Here is a 27,855-nt window from a genome sequence, read left to right on the forward strand (position 1 = left end):
GGCCACAGGGGTGTGTGGCAGGGGTTGGCTGGAGACAGGGCAGGGGGTTTGGCTGGGGCTGGCTGTGGGCACAGGGTGCAGAGCTGGCTGCAGGCATGGGGGGGCAGAGCTGGTGCAGGCAGGGCAAGGCAAGGCAAGGGCTGCAGCAGAGGCAGCTGGAGCCCTGGCCCTTTAAATAGCCCCCAAGACCCCCTCTATCCCAGGGCTCTGGGGGCTATTTAAAGGGCCCGGGGCTCCCCTGCTTCTACCCCGCCTCAGACCTTTTAAATAGCCGCGGGAGCCCTGAGGAATGCATAGGGGCAACCCGGGGCTCCGGCGGCTATTTAAAGGACCGGGGTGGCAGAGACAGCTGGAGCCCCAGGCCTTTAAATAGTCCCCGGAGCCCCCCGCTACCCCAGGGCGCCAACTGGGAGAGCGGGGCTGCAGTGTAGGGCTTGCCACACTGCGGCCGAAGCTCCAGCCGGGGCCGTGGGGCTTGCCACGCTCCAGCCGGAGTTCCAGCTGGGAGAGCGGGGCCTTCCCGCGCTCCGGCCGGAGCTCCAGCTGGGAGAGCGGGGCCGCGGGGCTTGCCGCGCTCCGGCCGGAGCTGCAGCTGGGAGAGCGAGGCTGTGGGGCAGCCGCTCTCCCGCCTGCGCTTTGGTCAGGGGAGCGGGGCCACAGAAGACCCCGGAGCAGAGAGACGGCAGCTGGAGTAAGTAAAAAAAAAAAAAAATTAAAAAGGCGCCAAAGGTGCGGGGCCCTCTTAGGCGCGGGGCCCGATTCCCAGGAATCGGGCGAATCGGCTTAAAGCCGGACCTGACCTTTGTATTACTGTATTAGTATTTAGGAAGACACTTGAGTGAAATAGTGTTATTGTCTACATGTCTCTTTGAAGGTTGTGGTAACCCCTGTCTGAACTGTTTAACAGATAAATTACCCTGTGCTAATTCCCAGGATGTTTGGAAGGTGAGTTAAGCCTATTGTTTTCTCAGGCCAAAAGGCTGCTGGAAATGTATAAGAACCCTGGGACACGATCCTACTTCATCTCAGATCTGCTTTGGGTTTCAAGAGGGGGAAACCTTAAGCCCCAAGGATTGAGATCCCCAGTCACTGACTGGAGTCACCCTGAGTATGGACATTGGACTGTAACCTCTGGACTATTTCTAAAAGGACTTTTGGCAACTACAAGCTCATCTCTGCTGTGTCTGAACCTCGAGAATTGAATTCAAGTCTGTCTGCATATGGATCTTTTAACCAACTCTCTCTCTCTTTTATAATAAATTTTAGTTTAGTTAACAAGAATTGGCTATTAGCGTGTATTTTGGGTAAGATCTAAGTTATCATTTGACCTGGGTCTGGGGCTTGGTCCTTTGGGATCAGGAAAACCTTTTCTTTTATATGATGAGATAAGATTTTCAGAATTTATCATCATACGTTTGACAGGTGCATCTGGACGGAGGCCTGAGGCTGGGCACTTTAAGGGAACTGCGGGGTTTGAACTTCTGAGTAACCAGTGAGGTACTAGAGAAGCGGTTTTGTGCTGGCTGGTAAATCTAAGTCTTGGAATATCCACTAGCGTTTGGGGTTTGTCTGCCCCGTTCTGTTTGCAGTTCAGCCTGATTGAGTGACCTCAGCTGGCTCCCATGGGACACACAGGGGTTAGAGGGCAGCGCTTCAGCATGGGGCTGTCCTGGGGGGGGGAACAGGGGTTAGGGGCAGCGCTTCAGCACCAGGCTGTCCTACGGGGGCGGGGGGCACAGTTTAAATCTGAAATGGTGCCTCTGCCCAAACCCTGGAATGTGAGTGAATGGAGGGGACAGTGACCCACTGAACTGGGAGGCTGCAGCCACACGTCTGTCTGGCCCCGTGTGTCCCCCCATGTGTGTACACGGCCGGTGGGTATAAGAGGCCAGGGGAGCCTAAGCCTCCCCAAACAGGATGGGGTGCACCTCCCACTGCAGGCTCGCCGACCTATTGCCTTTGGAGCACCGCTGGTGAAAGGGTGCCCGGGCCATAGCCCCATCCGTGCTGCTCCTCTTCCCGCCCCTGTCCGCCTCTTCCCCCGAGGCCCCGCCCTCGCTCCGCCTCTTCCCCCGAGGCCACGCCCCCTCCACCTCTTCCTCCATGGCCCCGCCCTTGCTCCGCCTCTTCCCCTGAGGCCCCACCCCCCTCCACCTCTTCCTCCATGGCCCCGCCCTTGCTCCGCCTCTTCCTGCCCCCACTCTGTCTCTTCCCCCGAGGCCTCGCCCTCGCTCCACCTCTTCCCCCAAGGCCCCGCCTCCTCTCTGCCTCTTCCCCCGAGGCCCCACAACCTCTCCACCTCTTCCCCAGAGGCCCCGCCCCCTCCACCTCTTCCAAGGCCCCGCCCCTCTCCACCTCTTCCCCCAAGGCCACGCCCCCTCTCCACCTCTTCCCCCATGGCCCCGCCCTCATTCTGCCTCTTCCCCAAGGCCACGCCCCCTCTCCACCTCTTCCCCCATGGCCCCGCCCTCATTCTGCCTCTTCCCCAAGGCCACGCCCCCTCTCCACCTCTTCCCCCATGGCCCCGCCCTCATTCTGCCTCTTCCCCAAGGCCACGCCCCCTCTCCACCTCTTCCCCCAAGGCCCCGCCCTCACTCTGCCTCTTCCCCCAAGGCCACGCCCCCTCCACCTCTTCCCCCATGGCCCCGCCCCCCTCCACCTCTTCCTGCCCCCTCTGTCTCTTCCCCCGAGGTCCCCCCTGCCTGCTGCTCGTGCCTCTCTGCCCCCTCCCCCAAGGCTGGGGGAGACCGAGCGCCTCAAGCGATGGGAGGGGGGACTTAAGGGGAGGGGGAAAGAGGCACGAGCAGCAGAGGGCTTCAGGGGAGGGGGCAAAAAGGCATGGGCGGGTTGGCTTTGGGGGAGGGGGCCAAGCAGGATCACGGCATGGGGCAAAGGGATCGTGGAGCTGGGCCTTTGGGGAGGCAGCCTCGGGGCAGAACAGGTGATGGGGCAACAGTCTGGGCAGTGCAGGCCCCCCAAATGCAGGAGTCACGTGCTGCCCATGTCCGTCTGTCTGGCCCCATGTCCCCCCTGTGTCTGTCTGTCTCTATGTGCCCCCCCGTGTCTGGCCCCGTGTCCCCCCTGCGTCCATCTGTCTGGCCCCATGTCCCCCCATCCGTCTGTCCCCAGGTGCCCCCCCCGTGTCTGTCTGGCCGGCCCTGTGTCTCCCCCATTCTCTCCCTTCTCTTTTGCCCCCACTCCCCACCTTTGCTCCTGGTGTCTGGGCTGAGCCCGACGTCAGTGTCCCTGCCTGCCTTCTGCGGCTCCCCTCTCCCGCCCTGCACCATCCTGGGCCTGCAGTTGCTGAGTAAGCCCAGCCGGAGCGCTGAGTCACCGCTGTCTCCAGGCGCCTGTCCCCCAGCTGGCTCGGCCAGAGGAGCAGATCAGGGCACTCAGCAATCCTGGCATGTCTGTGCTAGCAGAATTCGTGGCTGGCTTTCAGCACCTGCCAGCTGCACCCCTGGCACCAGCCATGGGCAGGATCCCAGCGTGGCAGGACTGCTGCTCTACCACCACGTGCTCTGGCCCTGCCCTTGGGTGACCGTGTGGTAGGGGAGCTGGGATCCTCTCTGCATGAGCAGCTTAGCGCCAGGGCCCCAGGACTTGTGCTAGCAGGGGCTGGAATATGCTCACAGATTAGAGAGGCAGAAGGGACCATAGTGAGAACATAAGAGCAGCCGTACTGGGTCAGACCAAAGGTCCATCTAGCCCAGGGTCCTGTCTTCCCACAGTGACCAATGCCAGGTGCCCCTGAGGGAATGAACAGAGCAGGGCAATCGTTGAGTGACCCATCCCCTGTCATCCAGTCCCAGTGTCTGGCAGTCAGAGGTTTAGGGACACCCAGAGCATGGGGCTGCATCCCTGACCAAAACCTGTGTTGACTCTTCCCCAAGTAATTGTCTTCATCTATGTGTCTGACAATTCTGTTCTTTACTCCGGTTTCAGCCAATTCGCCTGCTATTGGAGTTAGGCTACCCAGCCTGTAATTGTCGGGATCGCCTCTGAAACCTTTTAAAAAACATTGGTGTACATCTGGTACAGAAGCTGATTTAAACGATAGTTTATAAACCACAGTTAGTAGTTCTGCAATTTCACATTTGAGTTCCTTCTGAACTCTTGGGTGAATACCATCTGGTCCTGGTGACTTTTTATTGTTGAGTGTGTTTAGTTTAGTACTGTTTAGTTTGTGCCAAAACCTCCTATAATGACACCTCATTCTGGGACAGTTCCTCAGATTTGTCACCTAAAAAGAATGGCTCAGGTGTGGGAATCTCCCTCTCATTCTCTGCAGTGACGACTGACACAAATAATTCATTTAGCTTCTCTGCCGTGGTCTGTGATCACCTCGTCTGACCCCTTGTGTAACACAGGGCAGAGAGCTTCCCTGAGATAATTCCTGTCTGAAGTAGAGCAGATCTGTTAGAAAAACATCCCATTGATTTAAAATTGCCAGTGGTGAAGAACCCACGCCAGCTGTGGGGAAGCTGCCCCAGTGGTTAATAACCCTCACTTACAAAATTGCACCTTATTTCTAGTCTGAATTTACCTGGCTTCAACTGCCAGTGCTGGATCTTGGTACACCTGGCTTTGCTAAACCCACCAGCCTTCTATTACTCAATGAACTGTGATCAATTTACCCCTTAACTTTCTCTATTAGCTAAACAGATTGAGCATCTTGAGTCTATTGCTACAAGACCTATTTTCCAAACCTTCAATCACTCTCGTGTCTCTTCTGGGACCCCTCTCCAGCTTATCAACATCCTTCGCAAATTGTGGGCATGGAACTTCACACAGGATCCCAGCAGTGGTCTCCCCAATGCCAAACACAGAGATGAAATAACCTCTCTGCTACTCAAGATTCCCTGCTTATGCACCCCAGGATTGTGTTAGCCCTTTTGGTCACAGCGTCGCACTGAGAGCTCAGGTTCAGCTGATTCTCCACCACGGCCCCAATAGAGTCCCTGTTTCGCAGACAGAGTCCCCCAACCTGGGACATGGCCAATGACCTTTGTTCCCAGGTGTCTACACTGACACTTCACCGGAGCTTGCTGGAGCCTAGCTCACCAAGCTAGTGTCGAGTCGCTCTCTCCTGCACAAGCAGGAGGAGAAACCAGGAGGCCACTGCACAGGACTCTCTAACGTTATGTGACGTTATTGATATAAACTGTGACCTTATAGATCATTGTTGCAACCACTGTTATATATTTCCAGCAAATATTGTACAAAGGTTGTTGTGTAAAGTGTCTAGAAAAAGGTTAGAATTTGCTGGTTATGATTATATTACCTGTATGTGTGTATCATTTCTGTAGTTGAAGTTATGAATATTGGCTCTCTACTTGTATCTCAATGTGTTTGATTCTAAGTAGCATCAGTGCAGCATTTGGTCAGCTTCTTGAGAGAGGAATTTGCAGACTAAGTGCCCAATCAAGAAAAACTTAACTGATAATAGACCTTGGGAGACTCCAATCCACATGAGAAGTCTGCCTGGGGACGTTCAAGGTAGCAGGTGAGCAATGGCTACTCTCCCTGTAAAGAACGGAGTCATGCATGGACATGTGACTCGCCCATGTGCCTCCAAACTCCATCTTGCTGTTGTGATTTTCCACAGTAAGAACAAAGGGGTGTCCTTCCAGGGACAGAGAATATAAAAGTCCCTGAAAACTCCTCCATCTTGTCTTCAATCCTGCTTCTTACCTCTGGAGAAACCTTGCTTCAAACTGAAGCTCTGAACAAAGGACTGATGACCCATCCCAGCTGGGGATGTTCCAGAGACTTGATTTGAACCTGCAGTTTATTCCATCACTGCTACAAGCCTGAACCAAGAACTTTGCCATTACTGTATGTAATTGATTCCATTTAACCAATTCTAGCTCTCATTTATATTTCTTTCTTTCTATGAATAAACCTTTAGATTTCAGATTCTAAAGGATTGGCAACAGCGTAATTTGTGGGTAAGATCTGACTTGTATATTGACCTGGGTCTGGGGCTTGGTCCTTTGGGATTGGGAGAACCTTTTTTTCTTTTACTGGGGTGTTGGTTTTCATAACTGTGACAAACTGGGAATGTTCTCGATGTGTTCTTTGAAGGCGGAGTGAGGAGTGTTGGCCGGAGAAGGTTGCAGGGAAGTTTTGCTGGAACTGTCTGCATTGGGGATGGGAGACTTTCCTTGAGGAAGGATACCTGAGCACGTAACATAAGAACCCAGGAAGAGGGTTAAAGGCCAGGTGACACCTCTGCCCAGAAAACTGGACAAAGGGTGGGGGAGGAGCCGGGGGAAGGCTGAGTGAGATGGTTGGTCTCCCAATGCGGCTCTGGCCTCCCTGACCCCCCAGATGGACCTAACTGAGGGGGTCCTGTTGTCTGTACCAGCAAGGCCGGTCTTGGACTGTGTTCCTGTCATCTAAATAAACCTTCTGCTTTACTGGCTGGCTGAGAGTCATGGTGAATTGCAGGAAGCCAGAGGTGCAGGGCCTGGTGTCCCCCCACACTCCATGACAATAACCATTCATCCCCATAACGAGTGGCTGCTGTTGGTGATACTGGGAAACTGGAGCGTCTAAGGAAATTGCTTGTTTGACTTGTGGTTAGCCAGTGGGGTGAGACCCAAGTCCTTTTTGTCTGGCTGGTTTGGCGCCTTAGGAACCCAGCCTGGGGCTGTGACTGCCCTGCAATTTGTCGTGAATTGATACTCTCCGTTGTGTCCCGCCAGAGGCCACATCATTACAGTGGTGCAGTCGGCAGGATCCAGAGCACCAGGTCAATTAAGCTTTGGGTCAGAACCCCACGCTATCCAAATTGGAATGTTGGTATTGAGAGTTTGGTTGGTTAAAGAGCAGTTGCAATGGGTGAGCAAAGAGCATATGAGGCCTTGACAAAAAAGCCCTGGAAGATTTGTGTTCAGAAAGGGGATAAGCTTTAGAAAGAAAGCTACAGATCAAGAACTGAGAGAGCTGTTAATGGCCAGTGATCAGGAGGCAGGGGCACGGCCCTTACCTGAGGCTACAGAAGCTGCAGAAGCAATTGGAATGCAAAAGGCAGCAAGTAAACTGCAACTGGAGCATGAACAGAGACTAGCAGACATTAGATTGCTGGAAAGGCAAAAGATCGCTGAGATAGAGAAAGAAGCTCAGGGCTTGGCTACACTTGCAAGTTGCAGCGCTGGTAGAGGCTTTCCAGCGCTGCAATTAGTAACCGTCCACACCTGCAAGGCACATCCAGCGCTGCAACTCCCTGGCTGCAGCGCTGGCTGTACACCTGGCCAGGTTGGGGTGTAGCGATTGCAGCGCTGGTGATCCAGCGCTGCTCATCAAGTGTGGACACACACCAGCGCTTTTATTGGCCTCCAGGGAATAAGGAGATATCCCAGAAAGCTTTTAACTAAATTACTCTCTTTGTTTTGTTATGCAGCCTCTCTTTGTTTTGTTGTGAACTCCGATCGGAGCTCCGTTGAACTGCTTATCTAAAAAACAAACACTGATCACAGCAAACAGGAGCTATCTGTACCTGGCCGTGAACGATCAAATGAGAGGCAGGGAGTGAATGTTTGCTTGACAGAGAAACAGCGTTGGAGGCAGGCTGTTTGCAATTAAGACCAAGGGTTCGCGAACATTTTGTGATTTTTCAATCCAGGAAGCTAAACTGTTGGCTCCAAAAATCCACTCTCTCTCTCTTCCCCGCTCCCTGTCACAGTACACCACAGGGAGTGAGTGAAACAGCGGGGAGTCCGTGTTGGAGGCAGGCTGTTTGCAATTAAGAGTTAAGACTAAGGGCTCGTGAACATTTTGTGATTTTTCAATCCAGGAAACTAACACACAGTGTTGGCTCCAAAAATCCACTCTCTCTCTCTTCCCTGCTCCCTGTCACAGTACACCACCCTCCACCCCCCTCTTTTGAAAAGCACATTGTTGCCACTTGAATGCTGGGATAGCTGCCCATAATGCAGCACTCCCAACAGCGCTGCAAATGTTGCAAATGTGGCCACACACCAGCGCTGGTAGCTGTGAGTGTGGCCACACACCAGTGCTGCTCCTACACAGCTGGATGACCAGCGCTGCAAACTACCAGCGCTGCAAACCGTAAGTGTAGCCAAGCCCTAAGGAAAGGAATGGCTGAATTAGAAAAAGAAGCTGCTGAAAGAGAGGTAAGGGCTTGTAGAAGCAAATGGAATGACTGGCTGCTGAGGAGAGGGTTGCCAGACTTAGGGCTAGTCTACACTTATCTGCTGGGTCGACGCGGTGAGTTCGACTTCTCGGAATTCGAACTATCGCGTCTAATCTAGACGCGATAGTTCGAACTCCCCGCGCGCTCTGGTCGACTCCGGTACTCCACCACTGCAAACAGCGGTGGCGGAGTCGACCTTGGAGCTGCGGACTTCAATCCCGCGGTGTCTGGACGGGTAAGTAGTTCGAACTAGGGTACTTCGAGTTCAGCTACGCTATTCACGTAGCTGAATTTGCGTACTCTAGTTCGACCCCCGCCCTTAGTGTAGACCTGCCCTTAGGCTCCAAGTCAAAAAAGCAAGGGAAGAACAGCAGAAACTGTATCCTCTTGAAAGTTCAGTATATAACAATGTTGGTATTTTGTATAACTCTGAGCAGTTGTCTGTATTTAACCCATTATGCTATCGCCAGGGGGAGGGGGACTCTAATCTGGTGGGAAATAACTGTTTGTCTGTGCAAAAAAGCTGTTTGTCTGTGAATGAAGTTTCTGAATGTCTGTCTAATGCAGGGGTCAGCAACCTTTCAGAAGTGCTGTGCCGAGTCTTCATTTATTCACTCCAATTTAAGGTTTCGCGTGCTGGTCATACATTTTAATGTTTTTAGAAGGTCTCTTTCTATAAGTCTATAATATATAACTAAACTATTGTTGTATGTAAAGTAAATAAGGTTTTTAAAATGTTTAATAAGCTTCATTTAAAATTAAATTAAAACGCAGAGCCCCCCGGACCGGTGGCCAGGATCCGGGCAGTGTGAGTGCCACTGAAAATCAGCTCGTGTGCCATCTTTGGCATGCGTGCCATAGGTTGCCTACCCCAGTCTAATGTCTCAGAAGTGAATCTGGAATTAGATCAAGCACAGAAGGAACTCATTGGTCAGGAAAATGTTTCTCAGGAGCAGATTAAAGTGGATGGTCGGGTGGAAGCCCTAGCTGAGGAAGGAGAGGGGAGATTTATGATGGGTAATGGATTGGTGGCTAGTGCAGCTTGTAAAAGTGAACCTGAAATGGGTAACTGTGATTTGCTGGGAGTAGCTCAGTGTAGTGAAAAAAGCAGCAGTTTATCTGTGGGAGTGGCCATGTGCCTGGTAGGGAAAGTTTGGAGGAGCCTAGGCAGCCGTGTGAGCTGATGGCTTTGTCTAGTCAGCAGTTTGGGAAGGGAGGGATAGTGGAAGATGAGTGTCCCTATCCCTTACCTGTGACCTGTGTGGAGAATTGGGACAGTGAAGGAAATGTGCCTGTGTCCGTTAGGAGTAATGACTTGCCCATGGAGCTACCCCAGTCTCCAAGCACTTGTCTGTGAACAGCCCTGTGTGCTGGGCCAAGGGAAAGGAGATCCCAAGCTGTGTGTCTGGTAGAGGAGAAGGTTTCTATGACGCAGTAGGGAGTGAGACGGCTGCAGTGGAGTTTGAGTTTGGGGCTGGCTGGGGAATTGGAGGGAACCCCAAGGCTGGGGTCTAAGATCCCAACCCCCCAGAAGGACCTGACTAAGGGGTCCTGTTTATGCCTACAAGCTCTGGTTTGGACTGTGTTCCTGTCTTCTAATAAACCTTCTGTTCTACTGTCTGGCTGAGAGTCATGGTGAATCGCAGGAAGCTGGGGGTGCAAGGCCTTGTCTCCCCCAAACTCCGTGACAACTGGTGGTAGAGGTGGGATCTACTGCACCCCATGGACGGTGCTTCCTGCAGTAAGTGACTGGGGAGCAGTAAAACAAAGGGGGATTGACAGGGACCAGGTGTGCTGACGAGTCAGTGAGGAACGGTTTGGGGGGGCAGAGGAGCTATGCTTAACCCCAAGAGGTGGTGACCTGGAAAAGGGCTGGCACCAGGGGCGGCTCTGGACATTTCGCCCCCCGAAGCACGGCGGCATGCCAAGGGGGGCGCTCTGCCGGCCGCCGGGAGGGCGGCAGGCGGCTCCAGTGGACCTCCCGCAGGCGTGCCTGCGGAGGGTCCACTGGTTCCGTGGTCCTCTGGAACGGCGGAACCAGCGGACCGTCTGCAGGTGTGCCTGCAGGAGGTCTACCGGAGCCGCCTGCCGCCCTGACGGCGACCAGGAGAGCGCCCCCCGTGGCATGCCACCCCAAGCACGTGCTTGGTGTGCTGGGGCCTGGAGCCGCCCCTGGCTGGCACACAAGGGGTTCTCCCTGGAATCTGTGGGGAGCAGTGACCACACAGGCCTGCGAGTGGCCAGCAGGAAGATGTATGCCAAGCGCCTTAAAAGCGACCTGGTGGAGCTGTGCAGGCAGAGGGGAAGGAAAGGAATGCTGAATTAGAAAAGAACAGCTGATTGCCCAGCTGGAGGAGGGAGATCGCTTGAATGAACTGATCCCTGTCTCTGAGGGAAGCAGCCTGGCAGATGCAGTGCAGGTACAGGTGTCTGTTCCAGCTGGGAGTGGTCAGCCGGCTGCTATGGGCTTCCCAAGACCCCTCCTACCTATGCCTAGGGGAAGGGCTGGGAGGAGCCCAACGAATACCAAGGGCACCATGACCCCCTCTGGCCAAAAGGGGATCCTCCCGACAGAGCTCCCCATTGCTGGAGCTGAGGCGGCTGGAATGAGAGAAGGAGATAAAACTGAAAGAGCTGGAGTTGAGGCAGCAGGAACTGATGGAGGAGCGAGCAGAACAAGAGAGACAGAGACAGCATGAGCTGGAGGAGCGAGCAGAACGCGACGCGCAGGAGAGCTGGCCGACAAGTTTGTGAACAGCCGGTTGCGGGGTGTCAGGGAGGAGTCCCAAAGGAACAGGTCCTTCATGATGCAGAGAGAGTGTCACCCTGGGACCTCCCAAAGGGGGAACATGGAGAACCCCCTCCCAAGGGGAACATCCAGCGTCAGGACCAACTGACCGGCTCGAGGGGACGAACGAGACGTGAGCTGCTATTACTGTGGCCAGAGAGGCCACATTTGGACCCAGTGCCCCAAACTCAGGGACAGACTGAGCAGACCAATCCCACAGAAGGTTAAGTGGGTAGGGACCCAGCCGGATGAGGGGCTGGCTTCCCAGGCAAGGGGGGCTGACAACTCCCCAACTGCTCAGGAGGGAGGAGGGCCCCAGGCCAGCTTCTCTGGGGCTGAATGCCCCGGACACAAGGTTCTCCATTTACAGGGTGGGCACAGGGCGGTCCCTGTGGAGCGAGTGCCTTGTTCCCCTGGAGGCGGATGGGAGGAAGGTCAATCGATACTGCGATACAGGTGCGGAGGTGACGCTGGCCCAGCCTGAGGTGGCGGCCCCAGATCAGGTGATGCCCAACACCTACCTGACCTTGACGAGGGTGGGCGGGACCCCATTCAAGGTGCCCATGGAGAGGGTACATCTAAACTGGGGGGCTAAGGAGGGCCCCAAGGACGTGGGGGTGCACCACCATTTTTTCCACTGAGGTGTTGGGGGGGGGACCTAGAGGACCAGCCAAGCAACCCCCAGAACACCCTGGTTGTGACCCACAGCCAGAGCCAGTGAGGGACACTGTGCCCTGACCTTGGAAAGGATACCACACCAGAGGCACAGAACCCCACACTGGTGGGGAGGGAGCACCCAGGGACAAGGCTCAGAGGGGCTGCGGCTTCAGACCCAGCCGGTGAGAGAGAGCAGATCCCCATCCCTGTCCCAGCCACTGAGTTCCGGGCTGAGTTACAGAAAGATCCCTCCTTGCGGAAGCTAAGGGACCTGGCCGACCTCAGTGCGGTACCTACCATGGGGAGAGATTGCCAGGAGAGGTTCCTGTGGGAGAAGGGGTTCCTATACCGAGAATGGGCTCTCCCAGGGAAAATGGAGTCATGGAGAAGCAGGAGGCAGCTGGTGGTCCCCCAGAAGTATCCTCGCAAACTACTGTACCTGACAAATGACATCCTTCTCAGGGCACCAGGAGATCCGGAGCACCAGGCAGAGGCTGCTACAGAACTTTTACTGGCCTGGGGTCTTTACTAAGGTCCAACAGTACTGCCAATCCTGTGACCCCTGTCAGAGGGTGGAAAAGGCCCGGAACAAGGGGAAAGCGGCTTTGAGACCTTTACCCATCATAGAGGAACCTTTCCAGAAGGTGGCTATGGACATAGTGGGACCTCTCAGCAAGATGACCCAGTCAGGGAAGAAATACATTCTGGTGGTGGTAGATTTTGCCACCTGCTACCCCGAGGCAGTGCCCTTAGCTTCCATTGAAGCAGACACTGTGGCAGATGCGCTGCTGACAATTTTCAGCCGGGTGGGGTTCCCCAAGGAAGACTTGACAGACCAAGGGTCCAACTTCATGTTGGCCCTGCTCCGGTGCTTGTGGGAGAAGTGTGGGTCCGGCACAACTGGGCCTCAGCGTATCACCCCCAGTCTAATGGGCTGGTGGAGAGGTTCAATGGGACACTGAAGATGGAGGGAGGGATAGCTCAGTGGTTTGAACATTGGCCTGCTCAATCCAGGGTTGTGAGTTCAATCCTTGAGGGGGCCACTTAGGGAACTGGGGCAAAAATCAGTACTTGGTCCTGCTAGTGAAGGCAAGGGGCTAGACTTGATGACCTTTCAAGGTCCCTTCCAGTCCTAGGATATCTCCATTAATTTAATTTTTTTTAATTTATGATGCTAAAAACCTTTATGCACCAGCACCCGCAGGACTGTGACAAGTACTTACCTCACCTGCTGTTCGCGTACAGGGAGGTACCCCAGGAGTCTACCGGGTTTTCACCCTTCAAACTGTTATACGACAGGAGGGTAAGGGGGTCCCTAGACCTGATGAGAGACGAATGGGAGGGGAAGGCCACTCCCGATGGAGAGTCGGTGGTGGAGTACGTCCTGACCTTCCGGGAAAGACTTGCCGAGCTCATGGGCCTGGCCAGGGAGAATCTGGCCTGAGCCCAGAGGAAGCAGACGGTCTGGTACGACCGTACGGCGTGGGCCCGTGCCTTCGCCACTGGGGATCAGGTGATGGTTCTCATCCCTGTGAGAAAGAACAAACTCCAGGCCGCCTGGGAAGGGCCCTTCAAGGTTGTCAAGCAGCTAAATGAGGTAAACTATGTGGTGGAGCTGTCGAACCGGGCACATCACCGCCGGGTGTACTATGTCAATATGATGAAGCCCTATTATGACCGGGGGAATATGGTGTTGGCCGTGTGTGGACATTGGGAGGAGCAGGGAGATGACCCTTTAGTAGATCTATTGCCTGGGACAAGAGCTGGTTCCCCCCGGAAACAATTCCCCTCTCTGATCAGCTGACCCCGGCCCAGCACGCTGAGATCAGAGGGGTGCTGCATCTGTACCGACAGCTGTTTTCCAGCAAGCCTGGATGCACTAATCTGACTGTCCACCACGTGCAGACAGGATCGCATCCCCCTATAACAGTGGTCCCCAACCTTTTCGTCTGGCGGGCACCAGACGAAGGATCGTGGCGGCGGTCGAGCATCCGCTGAAATGCCGCCAAAATGCTGATGGGAAGCAGCGTCATTGAGAGGCATTTCGGAGGATGCTCGACCGCCGGCCAGGATGCGGGCGCATTTAGATGCCCCAGTGGGCACCATGACACCTGCGGGCACCGCGTTGGGGACCCCTGCCCTGTAAGATGCTCCCCCTTCCACATCACAGGGAAAACTGCCCAGGACCTAGAAAGAGAGGTCAGGGACATGCTGGCTTGGGGGGTGATCCAGCGTCTTCCAGCCCTTGGGCCATAGAATCATAGAATCTCAGGGTTGGAAGGGACCTCAGGAGGTCATCTAGTCCAACCCCCTGCTCAAAGCAGGACCAAACCCAACTAAATCATCCCAGCCAGGGCTTTGTCAAGCCTGACCTTAAAAACCTCTAAGGAAGGAGATTCCACCACCTCCCTAGGGAACCCATTCCAGTGCTTCACCACCCTCCTAGTGAAATAGTGTTTCCTAATATCCAACCTAAACCTCTCCCACTGCAACTTGAGACCATTACTCCTTGTTCTGTCATCTTCTACCACTGAGAAAAGACGGTTACTCACCGTAGTAACTGTTGTTCTTCGAGATGTGTTGCCACTATCCATTCCAGTCAGGTGTGCGTGCCGCGCGTGCACGGCTCTCCGGAACATATTTACCCTAGCAACTCCGGCGGGCCGGCTGGGCGCCCCCTGGAGTGGCGCCGCTATGGCGCCGGATATATACCCCAGCCGGCCCGTCCGCTCCTCAGTTCCTTCTTGCCGGCTACTCCGACAGTGGGGAAGGAGGGCGGGTCTGGAATGGATAGGAGCAACATCTCGAAGAACGACAGTTACTACGGTGAGTAACCATCTTTTCTTCTTCAAGTGATTGCTCCTATGCATTCCAGTCAGGTGATTCCCAAGCCTTACCTAGGCAGTGGGGTCGGAGTGAGACGTGGCAGAGTGCAAGACTGCGGAGCCGAAGGCTGCATCGTCTCTGGATTGCTGCACCAACGTGTAGTGGGAGGCGAAGGTGTGGACAGAAGACCAGGTGGCCACTCTACAGATGTCCTGGATGGGGACATGGGCCAGGAAGGCGGCGGACAAGGCGTGCGCTCTCATCGAGTGAGCAGTGAGGTGGCATGGTGGCACGCGAGCAAGCTCGTAGCATGTCCGAATACATGCCGTAACCCAGGAGGAAATCCGCTGCGAGGAGACCGGCTTACCCTTCATGCGGTCGGCGACTGCTATAAACAGCTGGGTCGAATGCCGGAAGGGCTTCGTCCGCTCGATGTAAAACGCGAGGGCCCTGCGGACGTCCAGGGTGTGAAGCTGTTGCTCCCGAGGGGAGGCGTGCGGCTTCGGGAAGAAGACCAGGAGGAAGATCTCCTGGTTGAGGTGGAAGGCCGACACCACCTTAGGGAGGAAGGCCGGGTGTGGTCGAAGCTGCACTTTGTCTCCGTGGAAGACGGTGTATGGTGGACCAACCGTTAGAGCACGGAGCTCCGAGACTCGTCTCGCTGATGTAATTGCGACGAGGAAGGCCGTCTTCCAGGAGAGGTAGAGCAGAGAGCACGTGGCTAGAGGCTCGAAGGGCGGTCCCATAAGCTTGGCCAGAATGAGGTTCAAATCCCAGGTCGGGGCAGGACGCCGCACCGGCGGGTACAAGTGGTCCAGGCCTTTAAGGAAGCGGGAAACCATCTGGTTGGAGAAGATGGACCGACCTCCCATAGATGGACGAAAGGCGGACACTGCTGCCAGGTGTATCCTCAAGGAGGAGACCGCAAGACCTTGCTCCTTAAGGTACCAGAGGTAGTCCAGGATGGTAGGGACAGGGACTACGAATGGATTGAGTCCTCGTTGATCACACCAAAGTGCGAACCGCTTCCATTTTGCAAGGTAGGTGGAGCGAGTGGAAGGCTTTCTGCTCTCTAGCAGGACTTGCTGTACTGCCGCCGAACAGTCCCCCTCTGCGAGGGTCAACCACGCAGGTACCAAGCTGTAAGATGGAGGGACTGTAGGTTCGGATGGCGGAGTCTGCCGAAGTCCTGGGTGATGAGGTCCGGCCATAAAGGAAAGGGGATGGGATCCCGAACGGAGAGCTCGAGCAGCAGGGTGTACCAGTGCTGCCTCGGCCAGGCCGGAGCTATGAGTATGACGTGGGCTCTGTCCCTCCGAAGCTTCAGTAGCACGCGGTGCACGAGCGGGAACGGAGGGAAGGCGTAGAGGAGGTGATCCGTCCAGGAGTAAAGGAAGGCATCTGACAGGGAGCCTGGCGAGCGACCCTGGTACGAGCAAAACAGGTGGCACTTCCTGTTCTCCTTGGAGGCGAATAGGTCTATCTGGGGAAACCCCCACCTCCGGAAGATTGTGTGTACGACATCTGGATGGAGGGACCACTCGTGGGAGAGGAATGACCTGCTGAGATGGTTGGCCAGCGTGTTCTGCACTCCTGGAAGAAAGGACGCTTCCAGGTGAATTGAGTGGGTCACGCAGAAGTCCCACAGGAGCAGCGCTTCCTTGCAGAGCAGGGAGGAGCGGGCTCCGCCCTGCTTGTTCACATAAAACATCACAGTCGTGTTGTCCGTGAGCACTGCTACGCATTGGCCTTGCAGACGGGAGCAGAAGGTGTGACACGCCAAGCGAATTGCCCGCAGCTCCCTGACGTTGATGTGGAGGGAGAGTTCCTGGGGCGACCAGAGGCCCTGGATGTGAAGGTCGCCCAGGTGGGCCCCCCATCCCAGCGCCGAGGCATCCGTTGTCAGAGTCAGGGACGGACGAGGAGGGCGGAACAGGACTCCTGCACACACGACCTCTGGGTCCAGCCACCAGCGGAGCGAGGCGAGGGTGGGCTTCGTGACCGTGACTACCGTGTCTATGGAGTCGCGGTGCGGGCGGTACACCGACGCCAGCCAGGATTGAAATGGACGAAGACGCAGTCTCGCGTAGGCGGTGACAAACGTGCATGATGCCATGTGGCCCAGAAGGCGTAGGCAGGACCGAACCGTCGTAGTGGGAAAGGCGTGCAGGTCTCGGATGATGGAGACCATTGTCTGGTGTCAAGCGCGAGGGAGGCAGGCCCTGGCCACCGTGGAGTCGAGGACCGCTCCGATAAATTCCACTCTCTGCGATGGAGTCAGTGAGGACTTCTCGGCATTGACGAGAAGGCCCAGCGCCCGAAACAAGGAGAGTATCTCGGCAATTTGGTCTGTCACCAATTGTTGGGATGGCCCGCGAACCAGCCAGTCGTCGAGGTAGGGGTAGACGTGAACTCGACGATGGCGGAGTTCTGCAGCCACCACCGCCATGCACTTGGTGAATACCCTCGGCGCGGTGGATAAGCCAAAGGGTAGTATCGCAAACTGGTAGTGTGCTCTGTTGACCATGAAACGTAAATAGCGTCGATGGGGAGGGTAGATCGCGATGTGGAAGTACGCGTCCTTCATGTCGAGGGCGGCAAACCAGTCTCCCGGATCCAGGGAGGGAATGATGGTCCCCAAGGTTACCATACGAAATTTGAGCTTGACCATGTACTTGTTGAGCTCCCGGAGGTCCAGTATGGGTCTGAGGCCTCCCTTCGCCTTGGGGATGAGGAAATAACGGGAATAGAATCCCCTGCCCCGCCTGTCGTGCGGCACCTCCTCTATGGCACCCATCCTCAACAGCATCTCGACCTCTTGCAAGAGGCATTGCTCGTGAGAGGGGTCCCTGAAGAGGGACAGGGAAGGTGGGTGGGAAGGAGGGGGCGAAATAAACTGAAGGTGGTAACCATACTGGATAGTATGGAGTACCCAGCTGTCCGATGTTATTCGGGACCATGCTGGGAGAAAGCGGGAAAGGCGGTTGCAAAACAAAGGGGTTGGATCCTGGAAAGAGGCTGGTGGGCCGTCCTCGGGCGTCCCATCAAAACTGTTGCTTAGGCCCTTGCGGGGCCTTGGACGACGCCTGGGCCTGGTTGCGCCTGCTGCCTGAAGGTCTACGGCGGTTGAGGCCGTTGCGCCGACTATTATAGGGCCTTGACCTGGCCTGGGTAAAAGGCCGGAAGGACTGCTGTTGGCGGAAGGAGCGCCTCTGGGTAGCTGGTGTGTGCATACCCAGAGTGCGGATAGCTACACGACCGTCCTTCAGGGTCTGTATCCTCGAGTCCGTTTTCTCTGAGAACAGGCCGTGAGTCTCAAAGGGCAGGTCTTGTAGGGTATACTGCACTTCCGGCGGCAAGGACCGAGTATTTACGTTCAACGCCCCTTGCAGTAGGGGGGACGGATGCCGGCGACTGCCAGATGGTCGTGGCATTTTTCTGAATTGTTTTGATAAAAGGCAGGGCCACCCACGTCGGGGCCTCCGCGCCGATGACGTTGGTCACCGGGTCTTCATCCTCCGGGACCTCTGCCACCGGGAGGTCAATGGCCTTTGCCACCCTGCGGAGAAGGTCCTGGTGGGCCCGGAGGTCAATCGGGGGAGGGTCCGCCGTAGCGGCGCCCGCCACCGCCTCATCCGGAGAGGAAGATGAAGACAGAGTCTGTACCACCACCTCTGCTGGAGGCTGCTCAGGGGCTTGAGAGGTTGACGGAAGCACTGCGGGATCCGACGGCGGTAGGGTCTCCCCCAGTGGTGTTGGGGGAGGTCTGCTCACCGTGGCCTCTGGAATCCTGCGTTCAGCACCCACTGGGCGCTGGGACAAGGGGAGCCCTTGGGACTCATGGCAGGCCCAGGGGACCCAAAAACCCCACTGCTGGTGTCCAAGGTGTTGGCTCTGGGTGGGAACCCAGAGATCTGTCTCGCTGCCCGCCTGGGAGGCGACCGATGGCTGACGCGAGGGCCACGGGGGGGGCAGAGGCGCTGATGGAGTGCGCCGCGGAAGGAGGCAGCTTGTCCCCAGACGGTGTCGAGGAGCGGTGCCGGCCATCACGGTGCCAGGATGGAGATCTGAACCGTCGACTACTTCGGTACCGGGAGCCTGAGCGTGACCTCGATCGTCGGTGGCGAGAGCGGCTTCGGGAGTCGCGACGTCGAGATCGGTACCGGGAACTGGATCTCCGACGGTACCGTCGGTCTGGTGATCGGGACCGTGTGCGGTGCCGGGAATGCGACCGGTACCGCGAGACTAAGCGGTACCGGGACTGCGACCGGTGCCGGGACGGGGAGCGGTACCGAGACTGGGACCGACGACGGAGCAGTACCGAGTCGGTGCCGGGATCGGGACTGACGTGACGGCAACTGTTGCCTGGATCGGGACTGGTCCGAGGCTTGGAGCGTCGTCCATCTCTTCCGTCAGGGGTCTGGGGCCGCATCATTGCCGGCTTGCCCAACGATTGAACAGCCTGCACCGGCGGTGCCGGGGGCCGGAGGCTCAGTGCCTCTACGAGCTGAATAAGCTCTCTCGCCGTCACAAATGTTTCAGGCGTGGACGGGAGATGCAGCTCTACCGCGGTCGGTGCCGGGGAGCAGGGAGGTACCGGACTCGACGGCTCTTGAGGTGCCGGAGTCAACGGAACCGTGCACGGCTTGTGCACTACCACAGCCGGTGCCGGAGGTGGCTGGGTAAGCTGTCCCGAAGCTGTAGGTTTAGGAGCCGGGTGCGCCGTCTTCCGCTTCCTCTGGGGGGAGAGGGACCGGTGCCGGGACTTCGGTGCCGTCTGCTTCCCTGTAGGAGCCTCGGTACCGGGACGGCTCGGTGCCGCTGGTGCGCTGCGCGCCGAGGACGGTTTCGGCGGCGCCAGGAACGGAGCGGGGGGCTGAAGTGCCGCCTCCGTAAGGAGCTGTTTAAGGCGAGAGTCTCGCTCCTTTCTCGTGTGCGGCTTGAATGCCGTGCAAATCGGGCACTTATCTGTCCTGTGCGATTCCCCGAGGCAGCGCAGGCAGGAGTCGTGCGGGTCGCCGATGGGCATAGGCCGCTGGCAAGCCACACAGGGCTTAAAGCCCGGTGCCTTGGGCATGAGCCCGCACCAGTTGTGGAAGAAGAGGGGCTAACCCCTCTAATTCCCTACTATACTATACTACAACAACTATAACAACTATAACAACTAACTTATTCAACTAATCTAACTACTAAACTAAGTTAAGCAACTATATACACTAAAGATATGGAGAAACGCTAGGGCTGTGGAGGTGAGAGACCACTCCACTGTTCCAACTGGCCGTCACGGGCGGTAAGAAGGAACTGAGGAGCAGACGGGCCGGCTGGGGTATATATCCGGCGCCATAGCGGCGCCACTCCAGGGGGCGCCCAGCCGGCCCACCGGAGTTGCTAGGGTAAAAATGTTCCGGAGAGCCGTGCACGCACGGCGCGCACACCTGACTGGAATACATAGGAGCAATCACTCGAAGAAGAACAGTCTAGATCCATCCTCTTTGGAACCCCCTTTCAGGTAGTTGAAAGCAGCTATCAAATCCCACCTCATTCTTCTCTTCTGCAGGCTAAACAATCTCAGTTCCCTCAGCCTCTTCTCATAAGTCATGTGCTCCAGCCCCCTAATCATTTTTGTTGCCCTCCACTGGACTCTCTCCAATTTGTCCACATCCTTCTTGTAGTGTGGGGCCCAAAACTGGACACAGTACTCCAGATGAGGCCTCATCAGTGCTGAATAGAGGGGAATGATCACATCCCTTGATCTGCTGGAAATGCCCCTACTTATACAGCCCAAAATGCCATTAGCCTTCTTGGCAACAAGGGCACAATGTTGACTCATATTCAGCTTCTCGTCCACCGTAACCCCTAGGTCCTTTTCTGCAGAACTGCTGCCAAGCCATTCGGTCCCTAGTCTGTAGCAGTGAATGGGATTCTTCCGTCCTAAATGCAGGACTCTGCACTTGTCCTTGTTGAACCTCATCATATTTCTTTTGGCCCAATCCTCTAATTTGTCTAGGTCCCTCTGTATCCTAGCCCTACCCTCCAGTGTATCAACCACTCCTCCCAGTTTAGTGCCATCTGCAAAAAGGGGGAGAGACACCCCATCGTGGTGCCTCACCAGTGGTGCTGGTCCCCAAGAAGGATGGGTCGATCCGGTTCTGTGTGGACTATCGAAAGCTCAATGCCATCACCGTATCTGATGCCTACCCCATTCCCAGGCCTGACGAGCTCCTAGACAAGCTGGGAGGCGCTCAGTACCTCACCACCATGGATCTTACAAAGGGCTACTGGCAAGTGCCGCTGGACGCAGATGCCAGGCTGAAATCGACCTTTATCACCCCTCTGGGGCTGTATGAGTTCCTGACCCTGCCCTTCGGCCTCAAGGGAGCGCCGGCCACCTTCCAGCGCCTGGTGGATCAGCTATTGCGGGGGATGGAGAGTTTTGCCGTGGCGTATATTGACGACATCTGTGTCTTTAGCCAGACCTGGGAGGACCACGTGTCCCAGGTTAGACAAGTGCTGGACCGACTCCGAGAGGCTGGGTTAACCGTAAAGGCTGAGAAGTGCAAGGTGGGGATGGGCTGAAGCATCTTACCTGGGCCATCGGGTGGGGAGCGGCTGCCTAAAGCCAGAACCAGCCAAAGTGGAGGCGATCAGAGAGTGGCCCACTCCACAAACCAAAAAGTAGGTCCAAACCTTTATTGGGATGGCAGGGTATTATTGAAGGTTTGTGCCCCACTTTAGCGCCATAGCTGCCCCCATCCCTGAGCTGTGCAAGAAGGGGAAGCCAGACAAGGTGGTCTGGACCGAGCAGTGCCAGGAGGCTCTCCGGGCGCTGAAGGAGGCTCTGGTTAGTGGCCCAGTTCTGGCAAACCCAGATTTTGACAAGCCCTTTATGGTGTTCACCAACGCCTCAGACACGGGGCTGGGGGTGGTGTTGATGCAGGAGGATGAAAAGGGGGAGAGACACCCCATCATGTACCTGAGCAAGAAGTTGCTACCCCGGGAGCAGAATACGCGGCCATCGAGAAGGAATGCCTGGCCATGGTGTGGGCCCTGAAGAAACTGGAGCCATATCTCTTTGGGCGCCAGTTCACCGTGTACACCGACCACTCTCCCCTGACCTGGCTGCACCAGATGAAAGGAGCCAACACCAAGCTCCTGAGGTGGCGCCTGCTCCTGCAGGACTATGACATGGACGTGGTCCATGTGAAGGGAAGCGCCAACCTGATAGCGGACGCGCTGCCCCGGAGAGGGGGCCCTGAACTTCCCTGGGTCACTGGGCAGAGTGACCCCGCTCAGTTCAGTCTCGAAGGGGGGAGAGGTGTGACGCAATAAGGAGTGAGACGGCTGCAGTGGAGTTTGAGTTTGGGGCTGGCTGGGGAATCGGAGGGAACCCCAAGGCTGGGGTCTAAGATCCCAACCCCCAAGAAGGACCTGACTAAGGGGTCCTGTTTATGCCTACAAGCTCTGGTTTGGACTGTGTTCCTGTCTTCTAATAAACCTTCTGTTCTACTGCCTGGCTGAGAGTCACGGTGAATTGCAGGAAGCCGGGGGTGCAGGGCCTGGTCTCCCCCAAACTCTGTGATAGTTTCTCCAGCTCTTCTTTGTCTGTGGAGCGGACAGAAGGTGCCTTTCAGCCTGTGATGGTTGAGGGTGATTCAGTTGTTTCGGAGTGGGTTGTAAATACAGCTAAAACCCAGGAAGGGAATGGTCCTAAGTTTGTGTCTGCTGGGGAGAATGGCACTGTGACTAGGTGGCATCCAGTTAGTGTCTTAGCAAAATCCCAGAGACCAGACAATTCTGGTGCTTGTATTTTGCCTGTTGCTAATGTGTGGCTGGAAAAGGGTGTAGCAGCTCTGTCTGATCAGGGTGATACCCCAGCTGGGGCACAAGAAGAGCAGAAAGGTGATTTGATTGTGTTACCTACTGACAGTTTGGAAACTTGTAGCAAGAAGGAAAAGATTCCTGAGCTTGTGTGTGGCAAAGGGAAGGAGAATGCTTCTGCCCCTTTGCCTGAAAGGGGATTGTGTAGGAATCTGCCTGATGAGCCAGAGGTGATCCTGGATGTGAGACCCAGGAAGAGTCTGTGGTTGCTCAGGGAAGTGTTCCTTTAGAGCAAGCCCTAGGTGAAGAGGGTAAGGGCAAAATTTCTCCAATGGGTGAATTGTTACTTGGAGAAGCTCCCAGGGAATGGAATCCTCATGGTAATCTGTGCAAGCAGTTTGCTGCAACTGAATGGTGTGTAAGTGATTTGATCAAGGAAGTTTCAGTTCCTAACAGCCAGAAATGTGCTGTTGTGAATGGATCCACTGACTTTCCTTTTGAAAGATCCAGTGTGGTAGCTCTGAGAAGGTCTCATATGGAGTAAAAGCTGTTAAGGAAGTTGAACAGCCCTATAACCACGTGGCTGTGCTTGATCAGTTTGTTGGGGAGACAAGGTTGTTGAGAAAGAAACGTCTCCATGCTAATTCTGTGCATGAGCAGTCTGTGCTTCAGGGTCTGAGGACAGATTTGGTTACTGGTGTTTCAGAGCAGAACAGTTTTATGACTAAATGCTTAAGGATGCAGGGGAGAGCAAGCAAACTCTCAACCTCAGACTCTTTGGATCTGTGTGGTATCTCTTTGAGCAGGGGGTTGGACTAGATACCTCCTGACGTCCCTTCCAACCCTGATATTCTATGATTCTTTAAGACAGAGACCAGCCTTGGAATTGGTAGCAATTAAGGATCTGAAAACTGGTGAACAGGCTCCTGTCTGTGTTGATGCAAATTACCTAGCTGTCAGGGAGAAGAAAGACTTGCTAATAGCTGTTAGCACAGAGAGCCCACCCCATCAGCCAGTGAATTCAGTTAAGCAAGAGAGATCAGGGTTTGATCCTTCAGGACAAGGAGGAAAGAGAGAACTTATTTTTGCCAAGGGAAGCCACAGGTTAACCTTAAAATGCCAAAACCCCAATGGTATTGGGCCAAAGGTGTGGCATGACAAAAATAATTGTAGGTGGACACTTGCAATTAATTTATTGTTATTGCTAATGGTGATTTTTGTAACTCACGTGTTGCTATTATCAAGAGCTGTAAAAATGTACAATGTGCCTAATCTTTTGGAAAAACCTTTAAACATGTCAAGAGTAATACATAAGAACACACTTTATGTTAAAAGGCCTTGTAATGCTAATGTTGCACAGTTAATGCCTGTAAACAGTCTTGGAATTTTTCACAGAAGAAAAGACATTCCAGATCTGAGGTGCTGTATGAAAAGGGAAACTGAGGCACACTACCATATTGCTTTCATGGCTAAATGCCAAGATTTCTATACTATGGATAACATTCATAACTACATTGACCTGATGTTAATTGGGTTCCAAACATTTGCCAGAGCTTGTATAAATAAAGTAGCTCTGTTCTTTAGCTCTTGGCAAGATCACGTGAGACATACAGAAACCATGCTGCAAGAGCAGATCCAGTCCACTATTGTTCTAACCAAGTTTTACTTTGAGTTTGTAAAGAGATTCAATCATGTTATTAAACATGACTTTGATAAACCATTTCTGTTACACACTGGTATGGCTTCTAACCCAACACTAGCTGTAAGACAGAACCAAGGATGGGGGGCTCTTGGGATGCAGTCAGTGATGTTTGTGTCATCCCTTCCTGCATCAATTTTGTGTTGGGGGTGTGACGTTATTGACAAACTGTGACATACAGATCATTGTTGCAACCACTGTTATATATTTGCAGCAAATACTGAACAAAGGTTGTTGAGTGAGGTGTCTATAAAAAGGTTGTAATTTGCTGGTTATGATTATACTGTCTGTATGTGCGTATCATTTTTGCAGCTGAAGTTATGAATATTGGCTCTCTACTTGTATCTCAATGTGTTTGATTCTAAGTAGCATTAGTGAAGCATTTGGTCAGCTTCTTGAGAGAGGAATTTGCAGACTAAGTGCCCAATCAAGAAACACTTAACTGACAATGGACCTTGGGAGACTCCAATCCACATGAGAAGTCTGCCTGGGGACGTTCAAGGTAGCAGGTGAGCAATGGCTGCCGCCTGCAAACTAAGTCATGCATGGACATGTGACTTGCCCATGTGACTCCAAACTCCATCTTGCTGCTATGGTTTTCCACAATAAGAACAAAGGGGTGTCCTTCCACATGGCAGAGGATATAAAAGGCCCTGGAAACCTCTCCATTTTATCTTCAATCCTGCTTCTTACTTCTGGAGGAACTTTGCTACACTGAAGCTCTGGACAAAGGACTGAATGACCCATCCAAGCTGTGGATGTTCCAGAGACTTGATTTGAACCTGCAGTTTATTCCATCACTGCTACAAGCCTGAACCAAGAACTTTGCCATCACTGTATGTAATTGATTCCATTTAACCAATTCTAGCTCTCATTTATATTTCTTTATTTCTATGAATAAACCTTTTGATTTTAGATTCTAAAGGACTGGCAGCAGCGTGATTTGTGGGTAAGATCTGACTTGTATATTGACCTGGGTCTGGGGCTTGGCCCTTTGGGATCAGGAGAACCCTTTTTCTTTTACTGGGGTGTTGATTTTCATAACCATTTATCCCCATAACGAGTGGCTGCTGCTGGTGATACTGGGAAACTGGAGTGTCTAAGGGAATTGTTTGTATGACTTGTGGTTAGCCAGGGGGATGAGACCGAAGTCCTCTCTGTTTGGCTGGTTTGGTTTGCCTTAGGGAATGTAACTTGGCTGCTCTAAGCAATTTGTCCTGAATTGATACTCTCAGTTGTGTCCCGCCAGAGGCCGCATCGTTACACCCTCCGTCAGACGTTGCTGGGGTGAGAGGCTGGCAGACCTGGAGGAATGGGAGGTGCTGCAGGCTGGGATTGAGGGGCATCAGCAGAGCCATAGATATCAAGGTCAGCAGGGACCATTGTGACCTGTATCCAGGACCTGCCCCACAATCACTCCGACAGCACGTCTCTGAAAAACCAGCAATCTGGTTCCAAGCCAGGATGGAAAGAGGCTGGGGTGCTGCTGGCTGGGATTGAGGGGCATCAGCCGAAGTGTGTGCACGTTCATCTGTGTGTGCACGTGCGTGTGTGCACGTGCCGGCACACACATGCTTGGGGAGCCCGGAGCAGGGCTCAGGGCAGAGGTCTGGGGTAACAAGGCATTTCACTTCTGCCACCTGAACTTTCCCCATTGGGATTTACCTGGGGGAGTGGGGGGCATCGCTGGTTGGGAGCAGGAGCTCAGTTGTGCTCACCCTGCACTGGCCTCCCATTTCTGGGTGGCAGCACATCACCCTGTTGGCACGTGCGGGCACCAGGGTCTCTGCCTGTCTCAGCCCCACCTTCCCCCTCTCACCTTCTCATAATGGTCCGAGTCATAGTTCAGGCCAATGCCACAGTCATCTGTGATTTCCGAGAGGTCCTCGTCGTCAAACTCCTCCAGGCTGATGTCCTGCGGGGGCCTGGGCAAAGGGAGAGCGAGCAGAGATCAGGTCTCCTGGGCCACCCCCACACAGCCATCCCCTACTCCGCCCCGTGTAGGCTCTGGGCTGGGGAAGGGCAGGCAGGGGGCTGTCAGGCCTCAAGGGGCAAAGTCCCAACCCCTTTGGGGTGGAAGGAGGAGCTGGAGAGGAGAGAAGACACTGAGGCCACCCCACCCCAAACCGCAGGAACAAGCCTGTTCGCACACGCTGCCCCTTGCACGTGGAGTCCCCCTCTCCCGCCCATCGGTTCACAGAGCCACCATCCAACAGCCTCACACACGCCAGCTCAGCTGGGATCCCCACGGGAGCCAGCCTGAGAGCGGACGGCAGGGCCGGGCCTGGTCAGGGTCACGTCTCCCAGCCACGGCCCCGTTCAGCCCTCCAGCCTGCACCCGAACAAATGTGTGAGCCCTCGTCTTCCTGGCGCTCCCACCGCGGGGTCTCCTAGGGCCGAGCTCTCCTGGGCAGGGCCTGGCTCCTTCTGCACCTGCCCAGCACCCAGCACAATGGGGCCCGACCCTGCCAGGGTCTCTGGGTGCTGCCAGCACACACACACCAGCGGGACGGGTAAGAGGAAGGCCCCTGGCTGCAGCGTGGGACGCGCCCATGGGTGGGGCAGAGGGAAGGGGTCAGAGACGCACGCTGGCATCCCCGGTGGGGTTCCATTTGAAGTCTTATTTTTAACCCCTTCTAGCTTTCTCAGCCAGAGCCAAGGCAGAGGGACCCCCTCCCTTCAGGGCGGGTCCTCCGGCTGCTCTGGCTCCGGCTCCGGGTTTTTGCTTGGGGAGCTGACGGGGCACTGGGGGAAGTTCCTGGGGGCTCAGAGCTGCCACAGGGATTTTGCTCTGTCATCACTAGAAAAGAGTTTCCTTGTCACATTTCTCCCCCCTGCGCTCTGGGCCCGTCAGGCTCAGGTTAGTAACGCCTGCAGCGAGTGCACTTGGCTGAGGGGGGAGCTCTGCGGAGTCAGACCAGCAGCTTTTCACATCCCAGGAGTGGGGCTTTTCCCTGGAGCTCCCGTCTCTGAGAGCAGGGGAGCGCCCTGCAAACAGCCGCCCAACCTCCTGGGGCACCTTCAAATCCCTCCTTTGCCCTGCTGCCTACAAAACGCTCCAGAGCCCAGCCTGTGACGCTGACCAGTCCTCTCCGCTTCCTCGTGCTTCCCTGACAGCCTGGCTCCCGTCTGACACTTCAACTGCCAGCTCCCTGGGCAGGGGCGGTCCTTTGTTCTGTCTGCCCAGCGCCAGGCACGGGGGGGGGGGTCTGGTCCAGGGCTGGGGCTCCCCCGTGTACCAATAATAAATAACCATGTCACTGTGAATTGCAGCAACTGAAGGGCGGCAGTGGGACACGGCTGATAGGCCGGCCTGGAATGAGCAGCCCAGATTCTGTCTCACTCCAAAGCGAGTGACTGCACAGGGGCTGGCTAATCGGGCTTTGTGCCCATGGAGGGGGGTGTGAAGGCCACCGCAGCGGAACCGAGTCAGGTTGTTGCTTCTCATCAGAGAAGACATTGTATCCACAAACTGCACTTCACCCACCACTGCCATGCAGCCACCTCTGGGGAGCAACATGGAAGCTGCTGAACAGCAACAGTGCACAGGCATTTAGACCAGGAAGTGCAAAAGACTCTTGTATCTGACTGAGGCTGCAGGGGGGATGTAGGGAGGCAGAATGGAGCCATCCAGTTTGGAATGTGGCACGAATATCTGTGAAAAGCAAATTCCCAGGTGTGAGTTGTCATGGAAACTCAACTTTGAACTCACACTGCACTTGCCTGTGCACCCAGCCAGGCAGGGCACAGAAACAGGAGCATGAGCACAGCTCAGCAGCCAGCCCTGACCCCCGATTCTCCCCAGGTGCCAAACAAAACTGGCCAAGTGTGTGGAGTGGGGAATAAATGGGTGGCGGCTGTGAGCTGCTCCTGGCCATGGCTTTCAGCCAGCTCTGCTGTCCTGCC

At 55.1% G+C, this 27,855-nt stretch overlaps 1 protein-coding gene across 3 annotated transcripts in view; it reads right to left on the minus strand.

The window, feature by feature from the left end:
- Window positions 1-27,855, minus strand: part of MAPK8IP2 (mitogen-activated protein kinase 8 interacting protein 2) — a 72,925-nt gene that overhangs the window by 35,957 nt on the left and 9,113 nt on the right. For all 3 annotated transcript variants that reach the window (XM_045026931.1, XM_045026920.1, XM_045026938.1), the window contains exon 2: window positions 25,769-25,874. In XM_045026931.1, the coding sequence (XP_044882866.1) occupies window positions 25,769-25,874 (106 nt within the window). The remainder of the gene's footprint in view (window positions 1-25,768; window positions 25,875-27,855) is intronic.

Source organism: Mauremys mutica, chromosome 1 (assembly GCF_020497125.1).
Source record: "Mauremys mutica isolate MM-2020 ecotype Southern chromosome 1, ASM2049712v1, whole genome shotgun sequence".
Taxonomy (NCBI): domain Eukaryota; kingdom Metazoa; phylum Chordata; order Testudines; family Geoemydidae; genus Mauremys; species Mauremys mutica.